The sequence below is a fragment of the Talpa occidentalis genome, unplaced genomic scaffold (assembly GCF_014898055.3).
Source record: "Talpa occidentalis isolate TD23 unplaced genomic scaffold, MPIMG_talOcc4v2.1 talOcc4.7, whole genome shotgun sequence".
NCBI classification, from domain to species: Eukaryota; Metazoa; Chordata; class Mammalia; order Eulipotyphla; family Talpidae; genus Talpa; species Talpa occidentalis.
Window position 1 is genome coordinate 21,611,636 of NW_023605083.1, and position 16,850 is coordinate 21,628,485.

A 16,850-nucleotide genomic window follows, 5' to 3' on the forward strand; every position below is an offset into this window, starting at 1 on the left:
AATTTTGTGCTGAGTGGGCTTCTACAAGACTCCCTACCTGTTTGGACTATTGGCATATGTGTATGTACTATTATGGCTGTGTTTATCCCTAAATCAGGCTCAGGTTTAAGTAAAATACGATCTATTTGAATAATAAATCTTTTGCTGCCAGTTATCATTGTGCTCTCTTCTTCCAACAAATATAGAAAGCAGCTAAGTAAAACAATGAATATCATACTTCCTGAGTGTAATTTCAATTTTTATAACCTTTTCAAACAACATTATCTTTAAATATTCACTGATGTGTATATACATATACAAACATATATCAGATATGCATTATATTGATCAGGATAATTTACACAATTAATTTCGTTAGTACTTTATTTTTAAAAGTATTTACACAGATTTACTTTTCTTAGAGGTCAAATTTCTCTATTAAAACTAGAAACAAACCACTGTTACTTCTAAGAGAATTTAATGCCACAAAATGTAAAAAGAACACAGTTTTTACCATTATCTAATTAGTCTTATCATAAGCAAACAGAATATATAGAGTCTAAAGTGACTAGATAAATAAACAAGTTGGGATTAATACCATGGGTGTTAATGCAATGTATCATTAAATGTTATTCAGTTACACAACTTTAATGTAATATGCTATAATAGGTTTAAAGGGGAAAAAAACCTCAATAAGGAAATCCTTCAGTAAAACTGTCCATTTAACATTTACTGAGTACATACTATATACCAGGCTCATGACAAATACTGTGCCAGACACCAGATATGTGGTGGTGAAAGCATATTCTGGAGCCCATCCTACCTTCAATCTGGAGCTCATATCTTAATGAAGAAGCTGTATAGTACACATGCTTAGGTCAATTCAATCCCATGCCATGTAATTTGCTTGTTCTTTTAAAAAGTAACATGTGAGGGCCTCCCCTGGAGGCGCAACGGGTGAGTGCTGGGCTGCGCGAAGCTGCCTGCAGCCTCTGCAGTGCCAGTTCAATCCCCAGCCACCGGTGGGGATCCCCAGTCCCACATGGCGTGCAGGCCTCTCTGGCTGCGCCCACTGCTCCCCTCACCAGTGTGTTTCGTCAGTCTGCTTGTTCTGTTCCCCGTTCTGGCTCTGGTGAATTTTCTCACCCTCCCGCACTTCTGACTGTACCCAGTGCTTGTATAAATAAATAAATAAATCTTTTAAAAAAAAAAAAAGTAACATGAGAATTACAAAATTCAACAATAATCAAATATTTCCTTCCTCCTATATCGCAGGAAGAAAGGAAAAGGAGAAAGAGCAAGAACGGGGAGGACAGATAGGTGGAGTGAATGGAAGGAGAGAAAGACGAAGGGGAAGGCTCAGATAGACACCCAATGGGATTCTCTGATCTCCTTATTAAGCCATACTTATCTCTTGACAAGGATAAAATGGTTTGCTCAAGTTGGGTCTCTGTCTTTTGGAACCTGAGTTCTTTCTTATAATATAAAATCTATAAAGCCTTATACAGAAGACATGCAATGTATATTTATTATGTGAAATATATGAAATGTTAACATCTATCAAGTACATGTGCTATATCAAGAGTTATGGCATACTTCTGTACACAGTATTTTCTGTAGTCAACACCGATACTTCACAAGGTAAGCACCAGAGCCAGGTGAGGTATTTTAGGAAAAGAAATTGAGGCATGGAAATTATATCACAATTGCCCAAGGTCACATCCTCAATAAAAAGTAATGCCAGAACTCAAAACACAAGCCTCTGAAGCAAAAATCTGTAGTATAATATATTGTCCAGCACCAAACAAATGATCTTATGAAAAGCATCAAACTGTCTGTATCTATCCTGAATAACCTGGCACTTCTATTGCTGCACTGTATTTTAACAAAATTGTTGAACAAAACTTAAGCAAGTCTAAATGATTACAGCAAATCCTCAATTTTTATAAAAACAGGAAATACCTTTCCTGATTTTACACTTTTATATAGCTTAAGACATGTCCTTTTAAATCTCACTTCTTTCATTCTCCATAGAGTAAATCTGAAAGTCTCTTATGCATTAAGTTTGGACAAGGTCTCAGAAATAAAGAGTTATGGTAAGACACCATCTAAATTCTATATACCACAGCAGTCAATTTTATTTATTCTGAAAATCCCACTCAATTTAAACAGATATATCAAGGAAAGTAAAGGCTTTAAGTAATTACTATGGCTCCCTCCCCCCCAAAAAATGTATTTTTATAAGGTTGTTAAAATAATAGTAATTATGAATATGTGTATAGTACTTTATAGTTTACAACCCATTTTTACAGAGTATAGCTTTGAACCCTACCAGCAATCCAATAAGTAGACAGAGAATAAATCATGCCTCCATTTGGCAGTTAAAGATACTCGCGATGAAAGGAATACAGTGATTTTCCCTAAGTCATTCACAAGTGACAGGTTGGGATTTTAAAACAGGTCTTCTGGCTCCAAAGTCAATATTCATTCCAAGAAAATAAATACTTTACCACAGACTGCCAAAGCAGTTTGCTATCTGCTTACTTAAAGCATTCTTTTCCCCTTAAACCTTTATACCAAAAATGTTTAAATAAAACATCAGCTGTGGGCCTCCCTGGTGGCGCAGGGGTTAAAGACAGCACTGTAAGCTATTGCCAACCATTGCAGCATGAGTTCAATTCCAGGCTGACCAGTGAGCAACCCACATGGAGCAGCAGACCTCCCCTGCCTCACCGCTGCTCCCCTCAGCAGTGAATTTCAGTAGATCTACCGTTCTGTTCCCCACTCTCTCTGGAATCCTCTCATACCACGCACCTCTGGCTTACACCCCAGTTCCTGTATGCATAAATAAATAAATCTTTAAAAAAATAAAAAATAAATAAATCATCAGCTCTTCTACAGTCTCTTCAGTACAAACATGTGTTCTTAACACTTTGGCAAAATCTGCCACACATAGTACCCAAAAAAGTGTCCCTGAAGACTTCCACCGGTACTTAATGCATATGCTACTCGGGAATCTCATGAAAAATGGGGTTCTTAACCCCAAGTTACATTTTATTTTATTTTTTTACAGTTTATTAGCATTTGATTTTATTGTTTTCTTTTTCAGATAGCTAAGTTACATTTTAGACAAGAATTTTTACAAAATGTTCTATACAGTTCCTTGTCTATCCTTAAATAGGTTGACCCAAAACAATTTAACACACTCCTGATTCAAAACAAGAATTATTTATAGAACATCAAAGGCAAGAATTCAAGAATAGGAAAAAATAGAAGCTTACCACCAACCTATGAGACCAGAGGGAAAAAAGAAGACAAAAGGGGGAGAGGGGTTACGGTCAGAAGGGTGTTATTAGAGGTGTCATGCACAGGAGAAGGAACCCCCTAGAGAAAAGACAATTGTCCAAAAGTAATTCAACAGAGAGGACAAGTAGAAAAGGAAATCAGTGTGTGCACATACAGAACTTCACATTGCCAAGTCATACTCTCATTTTGTAAAGTAAGTAAAAACATCCAATGGCAAATCACTGCACTCCTTTCATCATGAGTTTCTTAACAGCCAAATTACAGAATTAGAGCAGTGGAGATCATCTTGGTTAATCCTGTAACATCGGATTGTCCAATTTGTCCAAACGAAATAGTTATTTTTCCAAAGCCACACATACAAACAGCAGAGTAAGGACAAGAGACCTGATGGCTGGTGCCTTGGATCTAAGATATACCACTGACACCACCTCCCTCCCAATATTTACTTGGATTTGTACTGCTTCTACCAACTTTCAAAGCTCACTTCAAATATATCATGATGATTACTAAACTGAATTTTAATGATAATAGGGTTTACCTCAAAATTGTTTATGCTGAGCTAATAAAATCTTTCATAAATCTACTGGGAAGTATCCTTTGAGTCATTAATATCACTCTTATCCTACAGCAGTTATCTTAGGAAAATGGAATGTAGATTAGCTGTCATAACTCACTGCTGTTTTATTATTTTATCATTATAAATAATGGTCAAGGTTAAAGATAATAGTGATATAAATCTACCCTTAAAGCACATAATAAAGTCTATATGCATAATAAGTAATAATTAACTATGGAAAATATACATGCTAGCAGAGAGAAATCATTTGCAATTAGGTGTACTTACTCTCACTCATGAACAATAAGTAGTACTCATTCCCAAAGATACAAGACTCTAGAATCCTTCTTATCCCTGCCACAGTATCTTCCCGTAAGTGGACCTTAAGAGACTGCATAATCCTATTCCCAAATAGGGGAGGGAGGTAGATGGGAATCATCTTTCTTCATTAAGAAAGCAAAGACTTCATCTAAATTGCTCTAATACTAAAAATTCAAATCAATGTGTCAGGCATCTTCACTAATTTGTAACAAGCTTCCAGAAAAGTTTTGCTACTAACTTTTCAGTCTTATGTGAAACATAGTAAACAGCTGCATAAATACTAGATTTCACCAACATGTTGAATTATCCATTTCATTTAATTTTATCTACACTGAAAGTGTCAGAATGACCATGGAAATAAATGCAGCTGAGAAACCACCCAGAGTCTACTAGTCTCTCCCCAAAGTACTAAAGGACAACATTCCAGCAGGCTTCAACGTAGTCTAAGACTATGACCCAGATAAGTAATAACAAGATGAGAACAGAAATTATACATTGTAATGCAACAACTGATCAACAGGAAAACTTGAAAGAAGTCATTATCCTTAAATTGGAGGCAAGAAAGTTACTGGGTTGCCAAAAGCAAGAGCATTAGAAACAACATCCATGTACACACATGTATTATGAAAATAGAATTGATATTTAAACTAAATCTAAAACCCATGAAAACAAACTCAAAAATGAAACTGGCTAACCACAGATGATACCAAAGTAACTGACAGACCAACAGTTACAAATGTGTAGTAAACTTACAATATGATGCATTTTACTAAGTACTTTAAATTGTTACTCAGAAAGATAAAGAGGTTCACAAATATAAGAGACTTAAAAATTAAGACTATACATTAACATAAACTTATTCCTTCCCCCCAAACCCACCATCAAGAGAGTAATACATAGGCTTCCGGGTTGATGTCAATTCTTCCTTGAGTCACCAAATATTAAATAAATGATATTTATATAGAGGAGACTGGCCCAAATATTCATTACGATGAAGGAAGTCAACTTTTACTCCTGGCTAGCACTACGTACCTTTCAACAAATGCTCAGAGAAGTAAGGATGGCAGACAAATTCTCTACGACTGAAAATCTATCAATCTATGACCTACAAAATAGTCTACAGGCAACTTAACCTATACAAGTCACCACTAGCTTTATGGCCTTAGTAAAAGTATGGGCAGAGTGGAAGACAACTCTACAGTCAAAAGAAAATTAATACAGTTCATATAAATCTGAGTATGAGTCACATAAATCCTCTTCAGTAGGTTCATATTGCCAAATTTCAAAACTTTAAAGCAAATGAATATTAAATGTATAACTTGCCAAGACTTGGGTTCCCCAAAGTGGAGATAATTAATGCTGTAGAGGTCCATGTCTTCAGTGTGCCATGCGAAGGTGGTTTTCCACATGCCAAAATAGAGGTAAGGGGTATTTACACCCTCAATAGAAATACCACACTCTTCTTCAACCACATCCAAAACCGTATTTAGGCGAGCTATGTTCCATTCATCCACACCCTGGAACCAGGAGAGAGAGAGAAGGAAAAAAATTAAATATTATTAAACTAAGAAAGATAACATTTACTAATCAAACTATCATCTAAATGAATTTTAATTCATTTACAAATGAATTAAAATTCACATTTCTATATAAATTCATTTAATTTACATTTAATTTACATACAGACTCATTTTATACATACATAATCATACACACACATTATTACTATTAATCCAATATTACTACTAGTGTATTGTGGTTCTACATAAATATTAGTACAAAATTTTACAATAACTGCCTGATTCAAAACAGAAATGTAAGTTAAGGCTCTACTCTCTACTTGCTGTTAACAAAAAATTACTGATTCAACGCATATGATCTGGAGGGTGTTTTCCATCTTTGGCCCATCCTTTTTTTGTTTTTGGAGGGGGTGGTTCTGTCTTTCAGATTATTTACTTGTACATTTGTTTAAGTCATATTCAACATCAGATATCATCGTAAGATACCAATAGTGAAATACATCTTTAGCTATCCCTCTCTGATTCCCATTCATTTTCATTCTTGCGTGTGATACATCATTTCCTAAATTGAAGCAACAACCAGTACTATTCTCAGCCATAGATAATTGTGTTTTTACTCCTCCAACTAAATATAACCTTTTATGTTGATGAGAAATGCAAAATACAGAGTAATTACTAAAACTACTTATCCCCAGTTCAGCAAAATTGCTTGGGTATTGTAAATTTGTAACAGTAACAGAACATTTGATGATAAAGAAAAGGTTAAGGTCACTACTATGAAAGCTAATGTGACAGGAAAAAATTCTGGTTTTATTAGACCTTATCAATCAAGTCATTAATTCACTGTTTAAATTTTTTACCAACTATGTATTTTTCCCAAATACTTTTCTCAGAACCAAATTCTAAGTCTCAGAGATTGGTCCTACTCCTATAAAATCATTTCAACCTCCATTTACATCCATTTCAACCTCCTCATAGTGCTACTGAGAGGGGTGTAAAATTCATTTATGTATATCCACAAGGTTTTCTCCAATAATTATGCCAATGGCCTCGTGACAATAAGGTCTAAAATGCCCCTTATACACTAAAAACTTACAGGCTTGTTCCATTTTGATTTGTATGTTTAGATAATTCTCTAGTAAGTATACTCATCTTACTTCACTCAAGCTTTTGGATTAGGAAAATTGTTAGATGAAGCATTAATGAAGCTCCGTGGCAGGCCATATAATAGGAAACATGAGGGGTAATAATTTAATTCCCAAACCCCCTTTAAGTAATCAGTCTATCTAGAACTTAAATCTCACCGTGGGAAATTTGCTAGTTGGAAACTGGTCCAAGTATACTTTTGGAGAAGATCCTACATTAGAACATAGGAAACCTCATAAAAGTTCAAACAAATTATGTAAAATATTTTATCTCACTCTATTTATAATGATGCAATCTCTTAACTCTAGTCCAATCAGATGTCAGTTCAATCACTGTAATAATAGAGTCCTATTTAAAAGTCATTACTGAGGCAATGAATATGAAGCAATAAATGAGCACCATATTAAAAGAATCATTTTTAAACTGAATGAGCTTGAGAATTTAGGAACAAACTATTCCTCTGAAATAGTTTCTTCCTTCTTGAAGAAGTCTTATTTTTGACTGACATTATCTTTCAAAAATAACTGAGGTTTAATTCCTTGATATCCTTAGGCCTGGACATGAAGTTCTAAGGGGAAGAAGTAGAGAACAAAAATGTGCTGGCAGAAGACCTAGATTATTGCCCCAGTGCTGCTACTGACCAGGGAGGTAATCACTAAGATTTTCTGAGCTTTCAATATTTCTTCACGAAAACATGAAAGCCACAGCACCTCACAGAGTTGCTCAGAGTACTGAATAGGCTAAAGGACACAAAATCTTTGGAAAATAGAACTTATTATCTTGGAACTGATCAAATAAATGTCACCACTATTCTCTAGTAATTCTTACTTGTAAACTATTTCCCCAAAACAATAGTTGAACAAGTGGTGAGTGATTTATTAGTTTACTGACATTCTTCCTAATTTTAAGCAAATAACATGTTTGCAGCCATTTCTTTCTGGGAAAGGCAAAGGTTGCCGTGATGCTGAAATGTCATTTGTTTTACAAAATTGAAAAGCAATGTAATTTTAATTACAGAAGTTGTAAAGATATTAAGAATAACTGGTATAGGGCCTCCCCGGTGGCGCAGCGGTTGAGCGTTGGGTTGCGATGCTGCCCGCAGCCTCTGTGGCGCCAGTTCAATCCCCAGCTGCTCCCCGGCCACGGGAGGAGGGTCCCACATGGCGCGCAGACCTCTCCTGCCGCCCGCTGCTCCCCTCAGCAGTGTCCTTCGGTCCTTCTGCCTGCTCTGCTTCCCGCTCTAGCTCTGGTGAATTCTCTCACCCTCCCGTGCTTCTGACTGTACCCAGTGCTTGTATAAACAAAACAAACAAACAAACAAACAAATAAATAAAACATGCCTCTATAAAAAAAAAAAAAATAAAAAATAAAAAAAAAAAAAAAAGAATAACTGGTATAAAAGCACATAAGAATAAATCTTACTGCTTCAAAATTTCCTCCCTAATTTCTGGTCTCTGCTATTAACTGAACAAGCTTACTGCTTCCTAGGATAGGCTCTTCTCAAACACTGAGGAAAACTAAATGTCCTTCACAGACTTAGACAAAGAATATACTTCATTTATGAGATAGGTGAAAGTATTATACTATACACTACCTCATTACACTCTATATACATATACACTACACCTAATCAAAACAATTTGACAAAACAGGTAATGTTATATACAATTGAACAAATAGAAAAACAACATAAATATGGCTCCTATTTGTAACTATTTATAGTGATGCTATCTCTTAAACACTATGCTTCCAATTTTGATCATTAAAAAAAAAACAAAAACTTATCCTCCATGCCTCTGGCCTGTACCCCAGTTCTTGTATGCATAAATAAATCTTTATAAATAAATAAATGAATGAATGAATGAATGAATGAATGAATAAAGTTGTCAAGACTCAGTAAAGAATCTGCACATGGACCCAAGTTCATTAGACAAAAGCCTCTTTCCACAATCCAGCCACCAAAATAAAGCTCTTATACATAATATTCAGCAGGAGCGTGGGAATATTTGTAAATCACTCAACCTTCCTGAGGCAGACATTTCCCCTGGTCTACAGTCCTTACACACCAATCAAAATTCTAGGCCTTTCCTGCTGTTTGTCTATTTAACCTGTACCTGTTTGGTTTTCTAAAATAACTCACCATTAGACCATGATTTGTGCACATGTGTAATTGAGAAGGTTACAAAGGATTGTTCTCTGTATCTTCTGCCTATCAGGAATCAAAAGACAATCTGAAAGAATTCCTAAATCATCATTACTATAACCACAGTTGGGAACAGACTGAGGACCAAGTTTTGGATTTTGCAGGACTAAGTATCCCAGACTGGCATCAGAGGATAAACAACATATCCAGAAACAAATACAGAGAAATCATACCAAGTCTGAGTTCACAGTCTTGTGCTCTCAAGGCCACATCCAAGCTAATGAGCACACTCTTCTCAGGACTGTGAGCACCTGGGTATCTCTGCAGTAAATGCACTAAGTCATTGGGAGACTTAAGAAGAATGCAGCTACATGCCACATCAGAAACCTCACCAACAATGAACAATTCTGAAAATGAATGCAAAAATCACAGTAAACCAAATTTCCCCAGGTATTCCCAATGGAGCATTAATCCTAGCAGACTTTATAATCAAAAAACTTGGGCTTTCTAGTCTCCATTTTCAGAGTCATGATATAAACAAGTAATCCAAGAGTGCTTAGAACTCCTACTATAAGTTCTATAACTTTGCTTAACTCCACATTTCCCAAATACTATTCGGCCATGGAATCTTATTTTTATAATACATTAATAGTCAGTAAAATTTTGCTGTACGGGACAAAACAGGGGAGAACATGAGTAGAGACAATTCATTATATGTCTCAGCACAAAGTTAACTCAGTAGAAAAGGATTAGAACCACAGCAAATACAGCATTGAGAACCCAGAGGGTATGAGGGGGTGCCTGGAAGATGATCACATCCATTCCCATAATACACATAATGTAATTTGTGCCACCAAATAACACTCAGACAGTGAAATTTAAAAGTGATTAGAGAACATCCCCAAAAAGGTACTTCCAAATGAAGATAAACTCAAAGATTAAAAGTAGTGAGAAAAGAGGGAAAGACATAATGAAACTTAAAACTACCAATATACTAAGAAGGGAATGGTCTTTTAAAGGGCACATAGAAAGGGCCTCCCCTGGTGGCGCAGCGTTTGAGCGCTGGGCTGCGAAGCTGCTCGCAGCCTCTGCAGCGCCACTTCAATCCCCGGCCACCGACAAGTGTCCCACATGGCACGACAGATCTCTCCTGCCACGCCCGCTGCTCCCCCTCAGCAGTGTATTTCTTCATCAGTCTGCCTGTTCTGTTCCCCGTTCTGGCTCTGGTGAATTCTCTTACCCTCCCGTACTTCTGACTGTACCCAGTGCTTGTATAAATAAATAAAATCTTAAAAAATAAAAATAAAAAAAAATAAAGGGCACATAAAAATGAGAGCATGAACATCAAAGACTACAAAAAGGTCCTCCTTAGATGAGGCATATTAGTTAACTTAAGAAAATCAGGTTAACACAATCTTTTTCTGCTCTCACCAGCAATGGCAAAATGAGAAAAAGAATTATCTCCAAGAACAGCACAATATCAGAAAGCTTTAATTTTGTTTAACATGCTATACAAGAATCAAAATTTCTCTGATCAAATATTGGCTCTGCCACTCAACAGAGTTATAGAATCTGATGGTTTCTCAGTGTTTCATGGATCAGACAAAATACATCTATGGTCACATTTGCAAACAGGTTGCAGATATTAAAGAGTTCACATTTTTGCAAAAATATAAAAGGGATGGCAGAGGAAGGAATTTTGGAGATAGGCTATAAACACAAAGCTAGTGATTATGAACTTGGGGCAGAAAATTGTTCAATTTGCTTTTTCTTTTTTTTTTCCCAACTAATCGTATATATGCCCAGCACTAAATAACTCCATCAGATACTCCATAAATGTGTCCAGTAACTAGAGTGAAAGTGAAAGTGGCATGACAATTCACTCTGTATATACACTTTTACCCCTGTTACAGCACTGTGAAAAAAACAACGGAAAAGAGACACCCCAAGTAGGAAAATGCTAAGTAATTGTGAAAACTGAATAACCAACTAGAGAATTAAGTGGAATCCAGCATACAGGTTAAAGTAAAATAGTCCTGAACAAGTTTATGTGAGGTCTCAGAGAATCCTCTATGAAGCAAGTCAGGATAAGTAAGCCTGACAAGGAGGCCGAAGAAAGCTGTACAAATTTAACCATAACATGCACATCTGTCAAATCCAGAGATGACAATTCTGTGAGCTGTACTTCACCAAGGTCGACTTGACAATGATTCCGCTTTGCCCACAAATAGGACAGCAACAATCATTTGCCTATAAATACCAAGAAATTGCTACAACATCCACAGAATACATGGGAAAACTCAAACACTTCCAACTGAAGGCTCAGAGCATTAAAGAAATTCTTCACTCTATTTTACATATTTGAAAAGCTGCTTTCTCATTTGCTTTATACAAATGCCTAACTGGCCATAGAAGCACAACTGATAAATTGACACAATTATTACTAATTTCATTTTCATAGTATCTTTTACATATAAGAGGAAAAGTCTATATAGCCTTTGTCTCCAAAATTTGTTCTAAACTACAAATCTGTTACTTTCTTCCTCAGGACTTTCCATATCCTCCTGCCTCCACTCCATATTCCATTCTCAACAATGTCAACATTCCACCCCATCTCCTTCCATCATCCTTAACATCTTCAACATTATTCCCACATGGCTACTTTCCAAACAACGCTGTGATCCTCCCTCTCTCTCTCCTGAGTTCCAGTGCCATATACTCAGCTCTAATCTGGACTTATAATGACTAATAAAATTTTCTGAAATGCAAGAATTTCTGAGTGGTGAACATCATTCCAATAGAAAATTCAATTTAAAAGATAAAGCAAACTATCACTAAATGCCTTAAGGCAGAGAAATTAATGAAAAAATTATTAAAGATTCTAAAGTTTTCAGATTTACCTCTAATTCAAAAGAGGTCATCTAAGAGTACACAGATGGATCAAATTACAGAATTTCTTCTACAAAACACAATCACTGAGTTATAACTGAAAAATGTGCACTTGGTCTTTACAAGAGCTAATATAGCTAACGTCCATTTAAATGGCCTTTCTCAAAGCCTTCTCACTGTAGAATTGGGGATTATCTCATATCTAATAACAACTTGCATCATCATGGGATTACTAAGAAAAAACAAGTAAAAACTTCCTTTTAAATATTAATCAGCTAGTTCTGGGAGAAAAGGTAACATTTTCGGGCCTCCCTGGTGGCACAAGGGATTAAGCACTGCACTATGAAGCAATCCGCAGCCTCTGCAGCACGAGTTCGATCCCCAGAAGGCCAGGGAGCAACCCACATGGCGCAGCAGACCTCTCCTGACTCGCCTGCTGCTCCCTTCAGCAATGTACTTTGGTAAATCTGTCTGTTCTGTTCCCCATTCTGTCTCTGGTGAATCCTCTCACACCCGCATAGCTGGCCTGTACCCCAGCTCTTGTATGCATAAATAAATAAATCTTTTTTTAAAAAAGTAACATTTTCGTTATATCTGATATCAAAATACCAGTACCAAGTCCTGAAATCCTATAGTTACTCAATAATTATTTTATTGATGCAAATATCTCAAAAGCACTGGGAAACTTCACATGCTAGGAAAACAAAAGTAAAATGCCCTCATACTTTTACAGTTAGAAGACCCTCAGTAATTTAACAGGCTTCTGATCTGAAAATTAAAACAAAGTAGTCAGTCTCCTTAGTAGCAAATGTATGCATCTGCTTAGCAAATAAAAATTTCTTTGTGATAAGTCTCTTAGTAAATATTGCTGCTAGTCCCATTTTTATAACTCCACACTGTGACAGGTAGTTGCTCAGTGGCACAGTACTATGCATTACTCTAACTTTTTGTTTATTTTTTACTTAATTTAAAATGCTAATTTTTATATAATTTTAAAAGAAAAAATTAAGTTGTTTTTCATTTCATTCTTACCATCTCTATCACCATTATCATAGGTCAACCAACATTTATTAGCGTGCAGTGATCCAAACAAATGACCACTTACCCAATCTTCACTGGTACCTTAAACTAGACTATTGTAAATTACTGCCATTTATTCATATGGCTGTAACAATCTCTTGAAGTTTCAAAAGCAATACACATGGATAAAGAAAAATAAAACACACTTAGTTCTTTAAAGACTTTAAAATCCATACTCTGGTTTCTCTTCAGATGGTATAAATCTTTCGCCTTTACTAAAGACTTTAAAATCCAATACATTTCACACATCAATGTGTGAAAATTGTACCTTTCAGTAACCAAAATTAAAACACTGGTTCACATTTTAAAACAAACTGAGAATTTCCTTAGGATCTTTACACAATAAGAATAAAGTTAGATTCATGTGAAATTCATTCTGTTTTAAAGTTAATTACATGTGACATGATAGCTCTTTTTGCTTCCTTCTTTTCCACAAAAATATCTCATTCTCCAAACTTTTTACTTTTAAAACAGACCTCTTTATATTTTTCTACATCAAAATACCTAAAATTTTACATCAGTGCTTTCTTTTTAAAAGTCTAAACAATAACCAATGCAGAGCAAATTATGAAAGAAACAACCAAAAAATCTGCAGTGAGAGTACCACATAAAAAGCTGTTCAACTTAAAAAAGTAAATATGAGTACGAATAGGAGAGCAGTGAAGAAAAGGGGGGAAATGTTCAACTAAGATTTCAGAAAGCATGAGACTCTTGCCTTCAGTTGGACCACTGAGGGTTTGAGGTTAATGGTATCCCTGATTCCAGGCACAAAAGACCCCAACTCCCTTGAGAGAAAAGCATTCTCCACACATTAAAATGAAGCCAAAGCATATAGCTAACAATCACAATGCATAACAGGGAGGCAAGTGAGGACTGGAGAAAGTTAGCAAGAACTACTGACAAAGCATTTAGAACCCTCCTCCCAGTCTCAAAACCGTTGATATTAGAATTATCAGAGAAATGTTAAAGAATATTAACTGTTTAAGGAAATGTTAAAGAATATTAACTGTTCAAGGAAACAAAGACAAACAAGTAAAACAAACAATATGGAATAAACCACTCAGGCCTGGGAGTAAGGGTGGACTACTAGAAAATGAAACATATGATTATTAAACTAAAAACTCAATGAAAGGGTTAAACAAGTAATGTAATTAGCCGAAAGATAAAATTTAACTATTAACATAGTGTAGTATAGAAAGACAAGATGGAAAATCTGAAAGGTATGTTAGGACAAAATTAGAATGTCTAAGGTTCATGTAGTCAAAGTCCCAAGAGAAATAAAAAGTACAAAAAACTACATAAAATCAATAAAATTTTGATAAAATCAACTACATTAAAATCTTTGTTTATTAAAAGAGACTGTAAATCAGCCTATGTCAACTTTAGATAGCCCTAAATACATTAAATTGAATCTATAAAACTGAGACATATCATACCCTCACTGGTGCTAAATTTGTTTGTTTCCTAGGGACCAAAATATCAAAATCCCTATTATAATTATAGATTAAAAACTAATTATAAACCCTTCATTATTACTCCTACCATTGAAAATAAAATTACAATTGGGCAAATATTTAAGCTCATTTTAATGCTTAGGCATTTCAATGTTCTCAGTTATTAAATTGATCTCTTTTCATAGACATGACAAGGATAAAAATAAGTAATTTTTACCTGTACTCCATTTCAAGTATTTCTGTATAAGGGATTCAAAGAAACTAAACCTGTTTTTGTTTAAAGTAACATAAAATATAGAGCTGAACTTTCAAGGGTCAGAGATAATTAATGATTTTTCTATATAGCTTTATATTTTCTTACCAAACCAGTTATCAAGTATTTATATATATTTTCAAACAAACTTGCTTTCACAGTATATCTTTTTTTTTTTAAAGATTTATTTATTTATTTATACAAGCACTGGGTATAGTCAGAAGCGCGGGAGGGTGAGAGAATTCACCAGAGCCAGAGCAGGGAACAGAACAGGCAGACTGAGGGGAGCAGCAGGCAGCAGGAGAGGTCTGCGCGCCATGTGGCACCCTTGCAGGCAGCCGGGGATCGAACCAGCGCTGCAGAGGTTGCGGGCAGCTTCACAGCCCAGCATTCAACCGCTGCACCACCAGGGGAGGCCCCACAGTATATCTTGCATATACATAAAATAAATATTTATTTAATTTTCATTGTTGACTCCTAAGTGAAAAATACACTAATTGGTATAGTTTTACATACTGCTCTTGTCCTGGTGGTACCTTTGGCCAGTCACATATCTACTCAAGAAACCTTAAAACTAGATGAGAATCTGAAACATGTCCAACATCCACCAACTAGACATTGATTACTAGATCAAGTATAAAGTGTAAAACATTTAACTGACAATTAGTTTAACTGCAAGTGGCTTCTGATTTTGGTTTTAATTCAGTGAATTGTATATAAACAGTTTAAAATTATGTTCCTGATTTTGAGATAATAAGTAGTACTGCAAAGCTGTCACTTTATTGAATGTGTACAATAGTCCATGAAGTTTATAAAGGGTATGTCGTATAGCTTCAGGTGCTAGAATAAAAATTGATTTTATCACAAAAATGCACTGAAAATAAACAAAAAAGTAAAAAAAAAAAAAAAGCTACAACTGAAGTAAATAATTCAACAAATATAACTGGCATGGTTTATTATCTAGAATACATTTTAAAGTCCAAAGAATAAGAAAAATAGGGAAAGGACAATTTACAAAAGAGAAAACACAAATGGCCAATAAAGACATGAAAAAATATTTTACATCATTTTTAACCAGAAAAATGTATATTCATACAAGACATTTTACAGCTACCAAATTGGCAATAAATAATAAAGTATGCAATATTAATGCTAAAGAAGATATATGTTAGCAGGAGGAAAATTTGGAGGTAACAAACATTCTAAGACTGGATTGGAGGTTAACAGCACAAAAACCACTGACTTATACATTTAACATGGGTGAATTTTGTGGTATGCACATTATTACCTCAATAAAACTGATTTTTTGGGGGGGGCTCTCCCCTGGTGGCGCAGCGGTTGAGTGCTGGGCTGCAAAGCTGCCTACAGACTCTGCAGTGCTGGTTTGATCCCTGGCCGCCAGCGAGGGTCCCACATGGCACACAGACCTCTCCTGCCACGCCCACTGCTCCTCTCAGCAGTGTATTTCGTCAGTCTGCCTGCTCTGCTCCCCGCTCTGGCTCTGGTGAATTCTCTCACCCTCCCGTGCTTCTGACTATACCCAGTGCTTGTATAAATAAATAAATCTTTTTTAAAAAATAAATAAATAAAGCTGATTTTTAAATGATTATAGTTTGCTGGAAGAGCATAAACTAGTATAAATTCTTTGAAAACCAAGTAAACCTGATAAATTTGAACACTATGAGGCAACACTTCCATGCCAGGTAATATTTTAGAGAAACTTAATACATACATGCACACCAGGAACCATATACAAGAATGTCTTCATAGGAGTTGTAAATACACACAAGAGCCTCCCCAGGTGGCACAGGCGGTTGAGCGCAGTGCTGTGAAGCTGTCCACAGCCTCTGCAGCACCAGTTTGATCCCGGCCAACCAGCGAGGGTCCCACATGATGCAGCAGACCTCTTCTGGTGTGCCCGCTGCTCCCCTCAGCAATGTATTTCATCAGTCTTCCTGTTCTGTTACCCGCTCTGTCTCTGGTGAATCCTTTCACCCTCCCGCAAATCTGGCCCATACCCTGGTTCTTGTATAAATAAATAAATCTTTAATAAATAAATACACACACACATATATTAAGAAAAAAAGAAAATGTCCCCTGCAAGACAATAATAAAATAAAATCTATATTCAAAAAATTAAATATTTTATAGCAATCAAAATTATTTAACAATCACCCACATAATAATATGGACAAACCAAACC

General features: G+C 35.6%; 1 protein-coding gene across 6 annotated transcripts in view; it reads right to left on the minus strand.

Moving 5' to 3' along the window:
* The window catches only part of KDM4C (lysine demethylase 4C), a 415,273-nt gene that overhangs the window by 280,210 nt on the left and 118,213 nt on the right, over window positions 1-16,850 (minus strand). For all 6 annotated transcript variants that reach the window (XM_054689301.1, XM_037493847.2, XM_037493848.2 and 3 more), the window contains one exon: window positions 5,486-5,679. In XM_054689301.1, coding sequence (XP_054545276.1) covers window positions 5,486-5,679 — 194 coding nt within the window. The remainder of the gene's footprint in view (window positions 1-5,485; window positions 5,680-16,850) is intronic.